Below are 18,072 nucleotides of genomic sequence, written 5' to 3' on the forward strand. Positions count from 1 at the left end.
CAAGAGCCTTTTTTCAGGTGAAAACCCAGCCAGCCAGGAGGACATGGGCTCACACAGCACAGGTGTGCCAGTCCAGCACAGTGCCCACCCTGGTCCCCTTTCCTCTGGGATGACAAACATTGTATCTGAAATTTGTATCTTAAACAATAGATGCTGCTAATCCAGCCGTGTGCAAGGGTTTGAAGTCACTGAAGCTTCAAAGTTATCAGGATTTTTTTTTTCCCCATCAAGTATCTTGTTTGAATAAAAAGCTGTGTCCTGACCTCACTCACGTCTCCCTGCCCCTGTCCTGGGGACCATGATGTGTCACACAATGGCATGGCCAAGGAAACCTGCAATCTGCCATAAACTAGAATTTCAGGTCCTCATAGGTTTGTGGGGTTTGGCCAGCTTGTTCACAATCTATTTATGGATGAACCCAGACCAGCCCTATGCTGGGGACACGGGAATTTATGATGGGAAGAGCAGCTGAAGCCATTCCTGTTTTCCCTGGGTCCTATCACCACACAGCCCTGGGCTGCTTTCCCATGACATCACCAGCCCACGACTGCCGGGGTGGTGATGGAATCTGTGCTCCCTGCCAGCCCCAATCCAAACTGGGAAGCCCATGGGTCACAGCACAATGCAGATTCTCCCACTGGCACAGGCTGTGCGGTCTGGGGGCATCTTTGGGTGCTGCAAAAATCACTCAAGAATGCTGGAAAAAGAAAGTAAAACAGAGCCTGGATGGAAAGGTGTGTGGGAAAGGAAAAGGTGAGCAGGAATAAGCCAGAAAGGGTTTGGGCTACTGCCAAGGAAACATCACTAGACAGGCTCGCTAGAGGCACGGTGGCCAGCCCAGCCAGCACTTCTCCTGGAAAAAGGGACAGGATCTAATCCCAAGATGCAAAACTGGCTGCTGCCTCCATGCAGGATCCTGGAAAAGCCCCAGTGGGCTTTTGGAAAAATTCCCACCAAGGTGGGAACAGGCATCAGCAACAACACAAGGAGGAGGAATGGACAGGTACACCAACTGGGAGGCATTTCAGAACCCACACGTGGGTGACAATGAGGATGCTGCAATCCTGGAGGGTGGAAAACCCCTAAAACCTCCTAAAACCTAGCACTCAGGAAAAGGGTGAAAGGGTTATCACCTGACCCCAGAAATGCCTGCAAACACACCTGAAAAAGGGCAACCCTCAGAGAGCCTCTTTTTTCCACACCTGCCTCAATTCCTAATTATTCAATTTTTTTTCCCCTAAAAAATAACTCACGCCTCTGCTGTGTACACTCACCGAATTTGTTTTGCTTTATTGCATATTGCCATCTTAGAAAATGTACAGTCTCATAACATTACACAGCATTTCCCACTAGCTAGAACTACTAACATCCTTGCACCTAACAGACTACCTTAGTCACTACGAAGCTAATAAGGTCCAAGACATAAACTTTTGTTTACAAATTATTATGGATTTTTTTTGTTTGTTTTGTTTTTGGCATTATTAAAAAAAAAAAAAAAATCATCTTTAAAATACACACCCAAGAGAAAAGAGTGGCTACATACACCAGCACCAATCTAAAAGTAGTTTTCGACAATGGCACATGGAATTACCTGCACACAGCCTTTGTATTTATTTATAGAGATATAATATTTTTTCTTTTTTCTATTTTTTTTTTTGAAAGAAAACAAAGAAATGGCAAAGTCAGCCTGATAATCAGGCTGTTGTAAAACAATTAAAAAAAAAAAAAAACAACCCAAGAGGTTTGGAAGGGCAAGAGGAAATCTGTCAGGAAAGGTCCTGATGTGGCACTGGGGTTGCAGAGGCAGGAGCTGGGGTGGGTGCTGGCACCCAGACCCCAGGAGGAGATCTCCCTTTCTGACCTCCACCACCTGTCCAATAATAAACACATGTGACCAACCATTCCTTAAACCATCAGAAGCCAAACTTTTTTTTTTTTAAACCTTTTTTTTTTTCTTCTTATTTTATATATTTTCAATTCCCCCCATAGTCCATTCCCTCAATTGTATCAGCCCCATTTTTTTCAGCCATAAATAAAAAATATAAATAGAGGCACTTTAGTTAAGGAATAGTATTATCATTACCTTTTGTCTTTATTTCCCCCTCCTTCTTAAAGCAAAGTGCTTAACTCCACCTTTGAACATAATCTGCAGGTTTTGCAGCTGCTTGGATATGAGGTGCTGGACTTTATTTCAGAGCTTACCTGCTATATTTATTACTGCTTTATATGCTACTCAGAAAGTCTTTTTTTTTTTTCCTTTTTTCTTTTTTTTTTTTTCTTCTTTTTTTTTAAAATCTACAGTGCGTTAAATGTTGCAATGAAGGAAAGAACAAAATGGTAAAACCACAGCTCTTGACAACTCTGCTTTGAGAGAGATTTCACAGCTTTCACTCAGCACACAGACCCTGCGGCCTTCAGGTGCTTAGAACCATATTTTTTTCTATACAAATTAGTTTAAACAGCACTTTTGCTATACAGTACATATAGTTAACTGGCATCCCATACCCCACCAGTAATACCGATTATCTGACAAAAAAAAAAATAAAAAAGAACAACCAACCTTATTTCAAATAGTGTTAATATCTAGTGCAACAGGGACAAACTCATCTCTCCACAGGAAAAAGAACAAACAAACAAACAAAAAAAAAAAAAAAAAAAGATCACAAAAGTATTGGTGGTATAAAAAGGTTTTGTTTTGCTTTCTTAAAAAACATACCACAAATAAATAAAAGTAAAAAGTAACAGTCCTCTATATACTCAGCATAATTTAAGAATACAAATGTTAATATGTTAATGGTGGTTATTTTTTATTCTCCAATTCTTAATTTTCTAAACCCTTAAATTATTACTCCCTGAGAGCTCTGAATTACTTTTATTATTGGTTTTTTTTTTTTGTCTTTTTCGTTTTTGTTTTTTTTTTTGGACTGACATTTGACAGGTAGTTCTGCTTACAAATTTGCAATGACAATGAACAGCAAACCAGTCAAAAAAAGGACCTGGCTAAGAGACGAGTGTTTCTTGGCATCGCTGCTTCTGTGTGTCCGAGAAAGAAAAAGGAAAAGAAGGTGGGTGAAAGCTGGTGGGTTTTACCCCAACCCCTTTGTATTTCAGAGACATTTGGTCCTGACCCACCTTGACAGAAGATACAGTTTGTCCCATTGAACAGAAAGCAAGAACAAAAGTTACAACGCAAAAGTTTGTGCTCTTCGTCTCCTCCGAGAACCGAACCTTTCCCACCGTCTTGGGCCAGAAAACGTTGCAAAAGTATAAATACATCAGTGTGGCGTTACAGCGAGAAGCACTTTGGGGTAAAGTTTGTCCTTTAGCAAGGTGGCAGCAGGAGGAAAAAGAGAATTTCCCAAGGATGACGGGAAGAGCATCTCTGGGAGCGCCCGCGGCGCCGGGCTCGGGAGCCAGCGCGAACGCGCAGATCTGCGAGTTTCTCAGAATAATCACAACAATGAGAGAAAACAAACAAACAAACAATGCATTAAAGTTCAGTCAACTTTGCTTTTTTTCTTTTTTTTTTTTTTTTTTTTTTTTTCTTCTTTAAACCGCTTGGCTTGTGTGCAAGGCGTCCCCTGCAAATGGCCCCTGGGGGTTCTGAGCAGGAGAGCAGCAGCAGGCAGCTTCTCCCCGTTGGCTTTGGGACCACGGGGACAACCGGCGGCTTGGGGTTGGGTCCTCTCTTGCTCCACGGACGCGGCATTGTGCTTGTGCATGGGGAGAACTACTTTTGGAGCGGGGAGGAGTCGGTGCTGGCACTCACCCACGCGAGCTGCCCACGCACCTCCCTCCACACGCCCCCGACCCGACTATATACACAGTATATACACACACCCACGCTCGCCCGCGGGGACAAAGAGCGTGCCACTGTTCCGCTTCGAATCGCAAGGCAGTGTCATGGAAACGCAAAAAAAAATAACAATAAACAAACCAACCAAAAACCACAGCCACTTCAGAAAGACTGACCCGCGTGTCTTTTGCCGGGTTTTGTTGTCAGTTTGTTTCTCAGAAGTTGAGCTTGGTGACGGGCCTCTCGCGGCCGCTCTCCGCCAGCTGGTTGGTGATGCGCTTGCGGTTGCGCTTCAGCTTGGTGAGGTCCTTGTCGAAGACTTCTCCCGAGCGCAGGGCCGACACCAGGTCATCGAACTCGCCGCTCTCCTCCCCGGTCTCCTTCGCCTTCCTCGCCTTGCGCTCCCGCTCCCGCTGCTCCTTCAGCTGCAGGCCGTGGTGGAGGGGGAAGAGAAAGCGTCTCAGTCTCGCACAGGTGGTTGTGGGGGTGTCCAACACATGCGTGGTGATCCCCAAAATCACGGAACAAGGGTGGTTTCCCACCCCACTGCTTCGCACATGGGAGCTGGTCAGGGTCATTGACAGACCACATCCCTGGAAGTGTTCCAAGGCCAGGTTGGACAGGGCCTGGAGCAACCTTGTCTAGTGGAAGGTGTCCAAGCCCACAGTGAGGGGGATGAAACTAGAACTAGGTCACTTCCAGTCAAATCATTCTATGGTTCTGAGATTCTATGATACAAGCCGCGAGTCACAGCCCCATGGCTGCTGCTCGTGGGTCACAGCAGTCGACAGACAGCACCAGCTCTGCTGCACATTTCAGCTGCAAGACCTCACCAGCCCAAGGTCATTAGTTAATCAAGTAATCAAAAGCCAAAAGCCAGTGGGTCTAAGACCACAGAAGCTCCCTTTCTGGTTTTCAGTGCTCCCCATGCCACCCTGACCACCACGGGGACATCATGACACGGTTGCCACTCCCAGGTGCCCTGGGTGTGCTGCCAGACTTGCTGGTGTGTGCTCACCTGTGCCTCCATGCGTGCCCGGCGCTCCTCCTCCTCCTTCCTCTTCCTCATGTTCTCATTCTCCTGCTTGGCCTCGGTCACAGCTTGAAGGAACTGGTCAAAGATGCCAAAGAATTCATCTGGCTGCATTTTGTCTGTGTCTTCTCCGAAGTGCTTCACAGCCTTGGAAAACTGGAACAGAGAAGACAGGGGTGCATCAGTCTTGGATAAATCCACTGGACTGGTGAAACTTTCAACCTGATGGAGCAGAGCGAAACACTTCCAGCAGCCATACCACACAGCAGGGCTTTGCCACAGCAAGCCTTGATTTCAACCTGAAATAAATCACCTGGTGTGTTACCTGCTGCCCTGCAAGACCTGGATCACTATCAAGCCCCCTCTCCCCATCTTGCCTCTAGCTCTGCTGAGCCTCCCCTGCCCCAGCTCCACTTTATTAACTAAGCAGCAGTAAAAACAAGGAAGCAAAATACTGTGGGACTGAAGACATAAAACTAATAGTAAACACGGCAGGGGAAGGGAAACTTGCACTTTTAAGTTTTTCTTTGAAGTATTTTTGGGGTATTATTTATCATTGCCACATGCTCTGCTATTGAAACCAAATGTGTTGGTGAAACTTCTAAAAGAGATTTCTGCCCAGGCTCAGGCACAGCCCTGGGCAGGGAAATAGGGAGTTTTCCGGCCTCTTGTGCTGTTTGCACACCATTAATGTGAGGGAGTCGAATGAGGCCGTAGCAGAGGTCAGGACAGGACATCCACGATCTGCCAATGTGTCCTGGTCCCCAAGCAGCCCCCGAGTTGTCCTTGGGACTGACACTCTTTGTTCTCACTTCCAGTCTGAAGGAGACTCTTTGTGCAGAGAAAGTTTGTTAAAATTGTGAAGGCACATTCTGGAGATAAGCGTGCTTAAAAGAAAAGAAAAACAAAATCAAAGCACCAACAGATTTATTAGTTGCTTTGATATTGCAGGGTAGACCAAGAGGAACATTTTTAAAGCCTGCCTGTGTGATTTAGTTTTATTTGCAGGGGTGCCCCAGGCTCTTCAAAAGACATTTAGTGCATTTTTATTTCTTTGTTTACTTAAGAAACTTAACACTTCAAGATGCAGGAAGGAATCTGAGAAGTGCCACTATATAAGTCAATATAATTGAGGCTAATCTTGCTGATTTTAATCAAGATCTTACAATTCTCTGCCATGTTACAAGAGAATCTGGTGGGGGAGGGAAGGCTGAAAATGCTCTCCTCATGTGATATAAAGTTTATAAAACAGGGATGTTTCTGCTTTCCTAAGACAAAACAGGAACACAACTTGAATCTTGACACGTGTTTAAAAAGCAAAGAGCTGGAGCACTCCACACAGCCCATCCCTTCCAACAACCATGGAAAACTGCTTCAGAGGGGACTTCCACAGATGCTGGGGACCATGAGCAGACCTTCTCCTCCAGATCCAGCCAAATCAGCAGAAGATGATACAGTTTGCTGAGTATTTGTCACCAGTCCTAACTCACTGCAGAGAATATCTCTGTCAGGTTACCATCAACAGGCAAAAAGGGTGGCCTGAGCTAGCCATGGCCTCAGGGAGGTCCATCATAATGCCCAAGCATGGGTCAGAAGGACAATGCCAGCTGGACAGGGGGTACAGCCAGGGAGGAGAGGCTGAAAAGCTGCTCAGATCTCAAGGACAATGGTGACCTTACCAGCTCTTTTGTTTCCATCAGGAGATCTTCCACATCCGAGAAGCTGAAGCTGGCCAGTGTGATGAACTGGCTGACGACAGACACAAACTTGTCACCTGCTTGCTGAACCTGAGACTTCTGGAAGTCCAGCTCCTTTGGGGAGGAAAAAAAAAGAAAGGTAAATCTGGTCAGGCCCTGGCTGATGAGAGACACAAATACCATTGGCCTCTGGAAGTGTCATTGGGAGTGTGACTGAATCAGTGCCAGGGGTTCTGCTGGCACCACCACTGCTGCTCCCCCTGCCATGCTGACACCCTGGATTACACTGCCTGAAGCTTTTAAGCCAAATCCTGCAGGAAAGCTTATGTAAGCAGGATAATTCAGCAAGACAGCGAGTCCTTTGGGATACCTCCACCATTTCATCACCACTCCAGCTGTGCTGCAGAAGTGCTCCCCAACCCTCAGTGGTTTTACAGCCAAGGGGAGACTCCTCTGCACATCACAGGTCCTCCTTGGGTATCATCACTGGGTTTACTCAGCCCCCCTGGATGTATCAGACTTAAACCATGCATGTGCCTGATCACACATGGGAACTTCAGTGCCAAAACAGCCAGGCACACATGCAGGGCAGGAAGGAAAGGCATGCAGATCTCCAGGATGTGAGATAAAAGCTGAGAGCTCCCTGGCCTGCCTCCTCAAGGAGGGATGCAGTGCTGCTCAGAGCCAGGCTGCACTATACTTCATTTAAATAATACTTACAGTCTCCACTGCTCTCAGGCCACTTCTCAGAGTGTTTATTTCTTTCTCCAGCTCAGTCATGCTGTTGGAAATAGCAGGATGTTAATTTTCAGCTTTTCCAGCAAAATCTACAGCTCTCTGACCAACTTGACCATGGTTTTCCCACTGAGAAGACCCCAAAACCCTGCCCACATTGCCTCCTTTTTGCAGACCAGCGTGTCTCAAGCAGCAGATCAGGCTGACAGCCTCTAAGCTGGGACAATCTCAAAGTGGCTGCAGCTGCTTGTTTCAAAGCAAAGCGCTTTTCTGTATTTTTAATCAAGGGGACTGTGCAGGTTTAGCAAGCTCAGCAGCCTCCAGCCCTCTCCAAGCAAAAGGATGGCTCAGGAGAGGGCCTTGCTGGGCACAGATTTCTCTCCAGGTCCAGCAGTAGATGGGATCGCTGTCCCAGTGCACAGAGGAGAGTTTTTCAGGGTACCACGGCTGGGTGAACACCAGGCAAAGCATCCTTCCGAGGAGCAGTGAGGCTTTCACAAAGGGAGACAGCCCAAATATAGAGAAATGAAAATAAATCACCATGTCTGGCGCTGGCTTTGTTTACACAAGGCTCGAGCCCCCGATGAGCTTCAAATTCAAGTGCTTATGGGTTTCTACCACTTTGTCTGAGGGGAAGCTTTCTCACAAAGCCTTGGTGACCACAGGCTTGATGCCTTTCCAGGGGTGTCTGTGCAAGGCCTGGGGTCCCTGGAAATGCTGATGCTGGGTCATGGGGCAAGCATTCCTGGCAGGTTTAGTCTGGGAAAATGCAGTTTTGGGAGGCCTGTGCTCCAGCAGTTCATTACTAGTGGTGGGATTGACAGAGGCGGCAATTTCTGCTTCACAGCTGCAGGACTGGGGGGAATTCAGGGTTTTCCAGAGCTTTAGAAACTTTTTGGTTTCACTCTTGATTGGACCAAACCCAAATGTTACATATGGTGTCCAGTTTAGAGCAAAATGATAAAGTTTAGGGGGTAAAGAAACCTCTGTGCAGGCGTTTTCTTTCCCGTATGTGTGCCTGTACAACAGCTGCAGATCAGGAGCATGGGAAAGCCAAGTCTCCACCAGCATGGAGCATGTCCTGCTCAGCCATGCCCTCAGCTGATGCCTACAAACTGAGCACCACACACCCACAGAACTGTGGAATGCAGGGGAATGACCCCTGCATTCCCCCACAGAGCCATGGAATATCCCGAGTTGGAAGGGACTGACAGCAATCTCCAAGTCCAGCTCTTGGCCCTGCACAGGACAGCCCCAAGTATCCCACCCTGTGCCTGACAGCATTGTCCAAATGCTTCTGGAGTCCTGTCAGGCTTGGTGCTGTGACTGCTGTCCTGGGGAAGCCTGTTCCAGTGCCCAACCACCCTCTGGCAGAAGAACAGTCTTTCCCACAAGCCAAGATTTGTCCTGTCACTGTGCTCAATCCCAATGGCTGATGATTATTTTACATTTTATACATGAGGATCCTTGTTTTGCCCAGTACACATCTTCCCTAGGAAGCCACCACTGCTACAAGAGACCTTGGAAGCTTGGAAGACCCTCGAGCCACTGCAAACTCCATGTACATTTCATAGCATCATAGAATGGTTTGGGTTGGAAGGGACCTCAAAGCCCATCCAGTTCCAACCCCGCTGCCATGGGACACCTTCCACTATCCCAGGCTGCTCTGAGCCCCATCCAACCCAGCCTGGAACACTCCCAGGGAAGGGGCATCCACAACTTCTCTGGGTAACCAGTTCTAGCTGCATGCTTTCTATATAGATGTGCAGTTTCAGCCCTTTTCATGTCCACAGCCAACACAAAGCGCTGCAGAAACGTGTGATCTTTGCTGCTCACATCCCTGAAGCATCAAAACCCGTAAGCTCCTGCTGGAGTTAACCAAAACAGAGCCTCATTGATTTCAGAGGTACCTCAGCACATACTTGAGGGCTTTGCAGGGCAACAGCACATTCCTCCTGAACATAAAGGTTCAGGCTGTGTCTAAGGGCTTTGCTGAACTGGGGCAGCCTGTTCCCAACAGGTCACCGGGCAGGCTTAAAAAGCTGTTTGCAAACCCCAGAAACTCCATGTTGGTAGAACAAGGGGCAGGCAGGACCTGGATGCAGGTGAGCCCCTGACAGAGCTGCCTGGTCCTGCCCATGCTGCAGGCAGAGGCTCCCTGGCACATGAAGATAAACAGCTGCCCTTTATCTGCAGCCACACCGCAACCGCTTCCTCCCGGATTACTTAATGTACCATTAGAAATTAATTAAATGCTTTTGCGGTGAGATAACAACAGGAAGCGGCTGCTCCAAGCAGCTCTCCTCCCCCAAGCTCAGAAGTTTAGAGCCTTTGCTGCAAGGGCTGTGATTAAAAGCCGCCAAGTGATGTTTGCTTGTGAGTGTGGCCATGGCATGGAATACAGCCTAGCAGCCAGGATCAGGCCAGGAGGGTGAGCCAGGGTGAGGAGACGTGGAAAAGCAGGCTGAAATGAGGGGAGAGGTGCTACCAGTGCTGCCTAAGTGCCACCAAAACCTCTGCTTACTTGACTTTGGCTGCCTGCGGGATGTCTCGCAGCTCCTCGTGCAGGCGGAGGACTTTGGGATATTTCTTTTCCACGACAGTGATGAGATAGTGCAGCAGGGTGATGTTCCTAGGAGAGAGAAGCACAGAGGTCAGTGTGGAAGCTTCTTGGGGAGCTCATTGTTCAGCCAAACCCCCTGGTTAAACCCCAACCCTAGTAATGAACTATTTGAGGATTTCTGCAAGGATGCTGCTTGATGCCTGTGTGGGGCCATGGCATGGGTCTGTCCCATGCACAGCTACAGGGCAGAGCAGCCTGGTCCCTGCAAGCTAGGGTTCTCCACAGGAAGAACCCAGGGGAGGTGACTTGAGTGTCCTCCACTGTCTTTACTGATGGATGAGACCAGGCAGGTTTGAGACCTGAACCAACTCCTCTTGCTCTGTGAACAGAGCTCAGAAGGGCAGAGCAGACCAGGCAATGGCTGCATCAGCATGGGAGAGTGGCAGAGGGAGTTCCTGCAGAGAAAAGCCCCTGGAAACCCTTTCTCTGGCTCTTGGCAACTCCCTTCAAAGGGGTTAAAAAGCATTTGGAAGATGATCTTCCTAATCAGCCTTGGCTGCAGTTTAGCCAGCCCAGGAAGGAAAGGCCCCATCAATCCCCGTGCTGATCTGCAGCTTGGCTTCCCTTGAAAGCTGTCCTGCTCAAAAAAATGCACACCCACATCACTGGATGTGCCAAACTGGGCAGCAGAAGGAGGGGACTGCTCCCACCTACCCATGTCCCAGAGGTAATGCTAATGACCCCTGCATTCCCCCAACACCCCTGGGGCCCATGGATGCTACCAAGGATAAGGGCAGCGGATGCTCACTTGTCAATGCTGGACTTGGTGTCCGCGATCTTGTTGAGGCTGGAGATCTTAAACCCGAAGGCGTTGCCCCTCTGGCCCTTGTTCATGTAGTTCCCGAAGGCCAGGACCACCTCCAGGAGCTGCTGGAGGCTGGTGCTCTGCAGCACTGCCTTGGAGCCAGCACGAATGGCTGAAAGCAGAGAGGGGTGGGACATTACCCCCTGCCACAACAGCCCATCAGCAACCCCTTCAGTACCCCCAGAGAGTGACCACCAGCTCCTTCCTTTCCCTTTCCCTTCCCCTTCCCAGTGCCAGCTCCATGTGGACCAGGTTGATCCTGGCACAGAGGATGCTTTTCCTGGGAGTGATCCCTGTGCTGGCACAGGGTCCCTCAGCAGGGTCACTTGCCTTCCACCTTGGGTTTGACCTCTGCAACTCTCTCTGCAAACTTCTTCTTGAAGTAGAGGGACTGCAGCCTCTGCTGATAATGGTTTATCCTGGAAAACAAAGAGGAGGTGCAGGTTGAGCTTTGCTTGCTCCAGGCAGAGCTCTGTTGCTCCACTGCTTACAGCTGTGCTTACAAAGCATGCTTGAACCAAAGTGATTAAAAAATAATGACCCCTTTTCTCCCTGAAACTGCTGGGATGGGAAAAAAATTACAACTGAAGCTACAGCTGTCCTGGGGTGGATCCCTGTGGGTTCTAAAGCACACACTTAAGCCTATCCCCTTAACTCAGCAGGCTCAACAAGTGGATTTTGACACCCTGTTGGTATGAACAAACAGTTCTTTCACAGCCACTCCTAAGCACCGGTGCTGATGAGGTCTGGGCTCCCCATGGCTTTGTGATGAGCTGCAGCTGGAGAAAAGCTCACCTACAACCAGAACTAATGAAACTGGACCTTCTGATCATCAGAATGATGGGCTGGGCTGGCAAGTCTCTTTCCTGGGCAAGTCAGTGATGGCTCTGCTCATGTCAGTTGTGTTTATGCTAATCAAGGTCTCACTCCTGAGCACGTGGCAGTCTGATTTGAGTCACTTGGATCAAGGACCCACGGGAAACATGCTCACACACAGGGCCATGAGCTACGCTGTTGTACTAATCAGAGGTGACAGAGACATCACACTCGGTTACAGACCACAAGGCAAAATTAAAAAGCCATGCTGGAAATCAAGGGAAAATGTTTGCATCAGCACATTGTGCTCTCCAAAGAATGAAAGCATGGGAGCAACACTTAGGTGAGAGTCTGTGAAGAAGAAAGGTGACCTGTGATAGAAAAGCTAATTCCGAGCATCACAGAGCCCTGAGGGCTCAGGTCTGAACTTCACAGCTCCATCCTGCCTGCCTTTGACACTCAGCAACCACACAGCACATCACTGCAGTGCTCATCGGTGCATTTCTTGGGGAGGACAGAAGCATTTCTATTTCTGATCTCCCAGTGCAATCTCAAATTGTAAAACTCGCTGACCTTGCCAACAAGTGACTGGCTTGAAGTTCAGCTAAGAAATTCAAAGAGCTCAATGCTCAGTTCAATTTAAATAAGGAGCTTCAAGATTTTTACCCAGCACCTCTAGAGGATGTGCATGCAATAGGTAAGGTTATTCATCCCTGAAGACTCCTACGTTTTACATGATTGCTGCCAGGAGCAGGAAGAAATGACATTTCCTTTCAGTCTCATATAGTCTCAGGAGCCCTAGAGATGAGTCAATCCTCAGGTGAGAGCTGGGACTCTTCTACACAGCAGGGCAAAATGTACATACATCAGGCTTGAATATTCGTTAGGATGAAAGGGAAAGGAGCATTGTGTTATCATTTTAACAGCACTTCCCACCTGGGCCACAATGAATCATAGAATGGTTTGGGCTGGAAGGGACTGAAAGATCATTTAGTTGCAACCCCTCTGCCCTGTAGGGACACCTTCCACCTGACCAGGTTAGATTACAGAATCTCAGCATTATCAAGGTCCAAAGAGACCCTCAAGATCATCTATCTAGTCCAACCATCAACCCAGAACCACCACAAAATCCATCTCCTCATCCCTCTCCCCTGCTCTGTCCAGCTGCTGCTTGTATGGGAGCACAACCCTGATTTTAGGAGCACAGCATCACAAATTATCCTTACAATCTGGAGCACCTTTCTTGCCCTCCTGCCTTCTTGGCCCGCTTATTTCTTGATGTGAAAAACAGTAAGAAGGGCTTATTTCCCAAGCAGGCTCTGTGAAACAGCCACTTCCCAACCAGCCTGTGCAGCCACTGGCCAAAATGTGTCCCCTGAGGCACCAACCTGCTCATTTCGAAGAGGAACCGGTCAGCCTTGGCCATGCGGTCCAGCTCGTGCTTGTGCTCTTCCAGCAGGTCAATGTCACCCTTTTCAGGAACAAACTTCAGGAGCTGAACAGGAGAAAGACAGCAGTGGGACATGAGATCCAGGCACACTTTTTCAGGAGTTAAGAAGTGATTTATGTCCTTGAGTCTAACACCTTTTCAGCATGTGCAGACAGTGAGCCCAAGGCACCTGTGAAATAAGTGTTACTGCTGTCCCTGTGACCTTCCTCACACTACTCCATCACGTCAGTGTCTCCTGCCTCTGCCCTGCCATCACTCAGCTCTTACTATGAATTAAGTCTGCTCTAAGGAGGTTTCAACATCAGCTCTGCCAGAGGAGATGTCAGTCAGGGATTCCCATTTGCTGCAACTCTACTTATTAGCAAATGGAAATTTTGTGCAATGAATCCTCCCACATCTCTGCTCAAAGTGCAATTACCAGCTCAGCTTTAAGGACAGGTGAATAATATGCTTCCAAAGGGATTCAGAATGGGTGAAAATGGGATTCCCCTTTTCAGGACTGCACAAACACTGTCTAACCTTTCAAAAATAAACCACCACTGAGCACAGATTTCAAGCTGCAGCCACAGAAAGGGGAAATGGCCCCACCTTGGGGTCCCAGGGCACAGCTGGGTGCAGGAATGGCACATGGGGGCCATGCTGTTCCCAGCACTGATGCCACAACCAAGCTGCTTTCCTGCTGCTCCACCTGGGTGGGTTTTCATCATGTGACTGGTAAATAACTTGGGGCCCAGCACACTCAGAGCCATGCTTTGGTCCCAAGCACTTGGCACGGTGCTGTCTCAGCATGAGGCAACCACAAAGGAGCACGAGACACGTTGCCCACCTGTTCCAGCATGTCTTTTGGGAGGTCCTCCTGCTCATCCATTGTCAAAATAGCCCGTTTGATCTCCTCATTCGAGAGTTTCAGCCTGGGAGGTGGAGGGAAAGGAGAGTTATTCCCAGCCCAGCAACTGGGGAAGGCTCAGGAGCGTTTCCTTACACATCCCTGCAACACGAACAGCTGAACCCCCAGCCAGCAGCAGCATCACAAACAGCTTATCCAGCATGTTATGAAGGAGGATGTGTCAGAAACGTGGCAGAACCGTGCTCTGCCAAGGCTCAGCACAGCACTGAGCAGCCCTGGCCCTGCTGCAAACAGGGGGTCAAACCCCCCCAGCCAATTCCCCCTCCCCACACCGCAGCTGCCACTCCCTATCTCCCTGCTTTACAGTACTTTATGTAAGGATTGTAAGCAGTACTTTAAATATCCAGCTTTCAGATGTAACTCTTGCCCATAGCAATGCTGCTCCTGCAGTTCCAGCACCCCCAAAGGCCACAGGGCCAGTGAGGTTACATTCCCACTGGAAACAGAGCCCAGCCCAGGCTCAGGAGTGCAGCTCAGCACTGCCCCTGAACCCACTGCTACAACCCTGAAGGAAAATCTGGCCAGTTTCCACTGCTGTTCTTGGATTTAAACATTGTCTTTCCCACTTCTCCTGACCACCTTCGGCTGGAGTCTTCCTCTAGGAAAAAATTAGAAAGAAATCCAAAATTTGGGCAAATGGATGTTCAGCATCCATTCAGGAAACCCCTAAGTTTGGTTTTCTCTGGAAGGGTGGGGATTCAATGCTCTTGGAAGTGTAAGAAGCTGGAAACCAGCCTCTCCTCCACCTTTTTCTTCCTCTACTTCACCCAACAGGAACTGAAGATGCAGCCTCAAATTGGAGCTTTCCAAAACCACAGACCACTGTGTCACAGCGAGCACCACCAGGCTGGGCTTCCCTGGCAGGGATCTCTCTGCCAGCAGCCCACACTGAGCTGAGGCTACAGAGAGATGGAAAGACGCCCTCGGCTCCTCCTGGGCTGGAGCAGCCATTAATTACACTTTAATTCGACTGCAAGGAACCGCTCCCTGCAAGGACTTTGATTGCAAAACCACACGTATTTTTCTTATTCTCTGCATTGTGGTCTGTAAAATAATCGTAATTAAATAAAGGGAAAGCCCAGAAACTCCTGCAACTCCATTTACCTATATCCTCTCTCTCACCCAGTGTGCAGTTGTGGTTAAAGCCATTGCAACAAATCCAGTTTAAAAAATGTAATTCCCTGCACTTGCATGCAGGGAAAAACCACAGAGTTGAAAAGACCTGTTTGAAGAACCCCATGGCCCCTGTATCAGTGATCAGTGCTGCCAAGGGATGCTGAAACACTGGATGTGGCTCAAAGGAATGAGCTGAAACCAGAAACACACCCTGCAGCAGGATGTGAGACCTTGGAAGTCAACCTGATCAGCAGATCAAAAAGAAGATCAGGAGCTGACTTGATCACTCTGAGTAATTAAACAAGGAGGGTGTTTTTCACCCCCACACCTCTTCAGGGAGCAGACTGAGACTGTGGAGTTGGCTTTTGGAAGCTAAAGCTGATACAGGGAGGGTGCTGGTCTCTGAGGCCAGGGTAGCAAGGGCTTGGTTTAGCTTGGAATATTTTGCTCAATACTGCTCAAGCTTCATTGAAACAGGTGCATCTTACAGACCTGGTAAGTAAATCTTCATTCCTTACGAGCCCATGTTTCTCATCCTGCACTCACAGTCCCCTCTCACCAAGGGAGCACCCTAGAGAGGGTCTGTTAATTAAGGAGTGAATTAAAATCTACCTCAGCCAGGGGAGGAAGCTCAAAGATTGCACAGAGCAGCGGCCAAGACAATTGCTAGGGTCATCATACAAGGAACAAATCCAGAATCCTTGGAAAATATCCCCTCTGCTGCTTTCAGTAACAAGCAGCCACATCCTGGGGTCACCCTACCTGTCCCTTACTACGGCAGTGGCCAGGATGGGACATGATCCAAGGTGGGATATGAAACTGCAGAACTTCTTTTATACTCAAGCAGAAACAGGAATGCTCAGACCACCAACACCAGTCTGCACCCTGATGAAAAGCAGACATTGGCTCAATCTGGGCATCTGGGATCCCTGGGAGGCAAAAATACTCCTGGGAGAAGGGGGTGGGCAGGCAGCTACTCCTCATCCACAGCACCTAAAGCACAGAAAAGTACCATGATCATCTCCAGGAGGGCGGGGGAAGATGAGGGTGACGTTTCTAAGCCCTTACTCATTGAAAGCAAAGTCAACAATAAAAACACATTTAGAAAGAAAGAGGCTGGAAAAAGAGAAAACCCAAACTTTTCTCAGGAATCATCACAAGGCAGTGCCAAGAACAAGAGCCTGCCCCTGCAACAGCAGAGAGCAAGCGCGGGGCGCCAGAAGAAAACAGCTTCTCAGACAATTTGATGGGAAAGGGGCCAGTGAAAGCTAGAAGCTTATCTATAACCACAATAATTATCATTGTTGGCAGCAGCTGTCGAAGGCGAGCCGTCTGAGAGGAAGGGGGTCACAGGACTCGCTGTCACAGGGATTTAGAGGCAGCAGCCCGGCGATGCGAGGTGACAGCTCGCCAGCCCGGCCAGCGCGGCGCGGCTTTTGTCGGGCCCCGCGCAGGACGTAATAAGTGTGAAGGGGAAAAACAAATTCTGCCAGGAAAGGGACGCGCCCTCCCTGAAAAGCCACATTCATTTGAGTTAAAAAAAACAGCAGCCTCATGTCGCCTGGCCGGGAGAGAGGAATCAAACGAGGCATTCACCGCCAGCACAGCCGGAAAACGACGGAGCGAGGGGTGGATTTGCATCTGGCAGAACTCAGGACTAAAAATACACACCCATACACAGGGAGCAAAGGCAAGGACATGGTGGGTTCACAGAGGGAGACACGGTAAGGCACTGACATCAGCAAAGCCTTCTCCAAAAAACAGAAGGAAAAAGCAAGCGTTAAAAATATTCTTGTGCTGCATTACAAGCTGGAGGAAAATCCAGTGATCTCACTGCGCAGTAATTTCTCCCAAAGCAAGGGAAACAGGCAAAAAAATAAATCTACAGAGAGAGATAAAATATCTCACTGGCCGTAATCTTTCCACGCTGCGAGCCAGACAATGCCTGGTGAGCTCACAAATGTCTGGGCTAAATCAGGGGCCAAGCCCGCAGCTCCTTTCTATGTGAGTCTGCTCAGCCCCATGCTGGCCATGCAAGAGAGGTGGGACAACAGCAGCCCAGCTGCCAGACCAGTCCCTTTGGAACACTGGGACCAGGGACCCACTGCTCTGCCCAGCTTTGGGATGGGCAGCTGGGGTGGGCAGAGGCGAAAGGGTTTGCCCAGTGATTCATGGAGTCCTCTGGAGATGCAGGAGCTGGACCTGAGAACACTAAAAGGATGCTTGGGGTTTACCTCTACACCACCTCTGAGAGACCTGGCATCAAATCACCCAAAGGGATTTTGGGGAGAGAAGCTCATTGTGGTCCTGGGAGTACCATGGGATGAACTCCAAAGCACTTCCAAAACAACATCTGGGGCAAGTCACTGCAACTTCAAAGCCACTCATCCCTGCGTGAGCATGGGCCTGGGAAAAGCCATACAGAGGCCTGAGGACCACCTCGCAGGGCAAGTCTGATCCTGCTTTTCCCCTAGGAATTGGCCCACAGGGAAAGGCAGGCAGGCAGCAACCTCCATCCTGCCCTTTTTGTGGGATTAGTTACTGGCAATTTGTTTCCAGCCATTGCTTTCTTGGAAGAGAAAGGTTTGCTGGTGAGATGAAATTGAGACCTTCACTCAGTAAGATGTGCAAGACGCCTTTGAAGTTGAGTGCTTGGGTCTCTCCCCTTCCCACTGAAGGAGCTATTTGTGTGCTTAACTTCCAAATATACACTTAAACCTCTGGCTGAATCACACCTAAACCCACTCGACGCTCAGCCTACGTACGCCGGGAGCAGCTCAGCCAGTGCCCCAAATCCCATCGTTTTACTTGCTAATAGCTGCCTGCCACAGACATACTCATTTGCCTGCTGCTTTAAACTCTGCTTTCATCATCATCCTTTTTTATTTGGACTGCTAGGAAGCATGAAAATCCCCAGAAGCAGCCCAGAGCAGAGCCAGCCAAAAACAGGGCAGTTTTACCCCCAAATGCTGCAGCACTCGTCGCTCTCACTGCCCACAGGCTGCCAGCCACCTCTGGGAGAAGCACCAGGGGCTCAATTACCCACCCAGAGGTTTGGTTTTTTTGCAGACATCAGCCTCTCCAAGCTTCCTAG

The 18,072-nt window shown here is 48.9% G+C and overlaps 1 protein-coding gene across 4 annotated transcripts in view; it reads right to left on the bottom strand.

Moving 5' to 3' along the window:
- Positions 1 to 1,265: 1,265 nt before the first annotated feature.
- DAAM1 (dishevelled associated activator of morphogenesis 1) overlaps positions 1,266 to 18,072 on the bottom strand; it is a 91,583-nt gene continuing 74,776 nt past the window's right edge. For all 4 annotated transcript variants that reach the window (XM_088057756.1, XM_088057754.1, XM_088057755.1 and 1 more), the window contains 9 exons: positions 13,782 to 13,866; positions 12,894 to 13,000; positions 11,020 to 11,108; positions 10,633 to 10,801; positions 9,786 to 9,893; positions 7,247 to 7,307; positions 6,509 to 6,640; positions 4,815 to 4,985; positions 1,266 to 4,221 (listed from right to left, as the gene is read on the bottom strand). In XM_088057756.1, coding sequence (XP_087913882.1) covers positions 4,012 to 4,221; positions 4,815 to 4,985; positions 6,509 to 6,640; positions 7,247 to 7,307; positions 9,786 to 9,893; positions 10,633 to 10,801; positions 11,020 to 11,108; positions 12,894 to 13,000; positions 13,782 to 13,866 — 1,132 coding nt within the window. In that variant the 3' untranslated portion in view covers positions 1,266 to 4,011. The remainder of the gene's footprint in view (positions 4,222 to 4,814; positions 4,986 to 6,508; positions 6,641 to 7,246; positions 7,308 to 9,785; positions 9,894 to 10,632; positions 10,802 to 11,019; positions 11,109 to 12,893; positions 13,001 to 13,781; positions 13,867 to 18,072) is intronic.

Source organism: Pseudopodoces humilis, chromosome 7, assembly GCF_049639895.1.
Source record: "Pseudopodoces humilis isolate 2021_Gansu_Grassland_sample_001 chromosome 7, ASM4963989v1, whole genome shotgun sequence".
NCBI lineage: Eukaryota > Metazoa > Chordata > Aves > Passeriformes > Paridae > Pseudopodoces > Pseudopodoces humilis.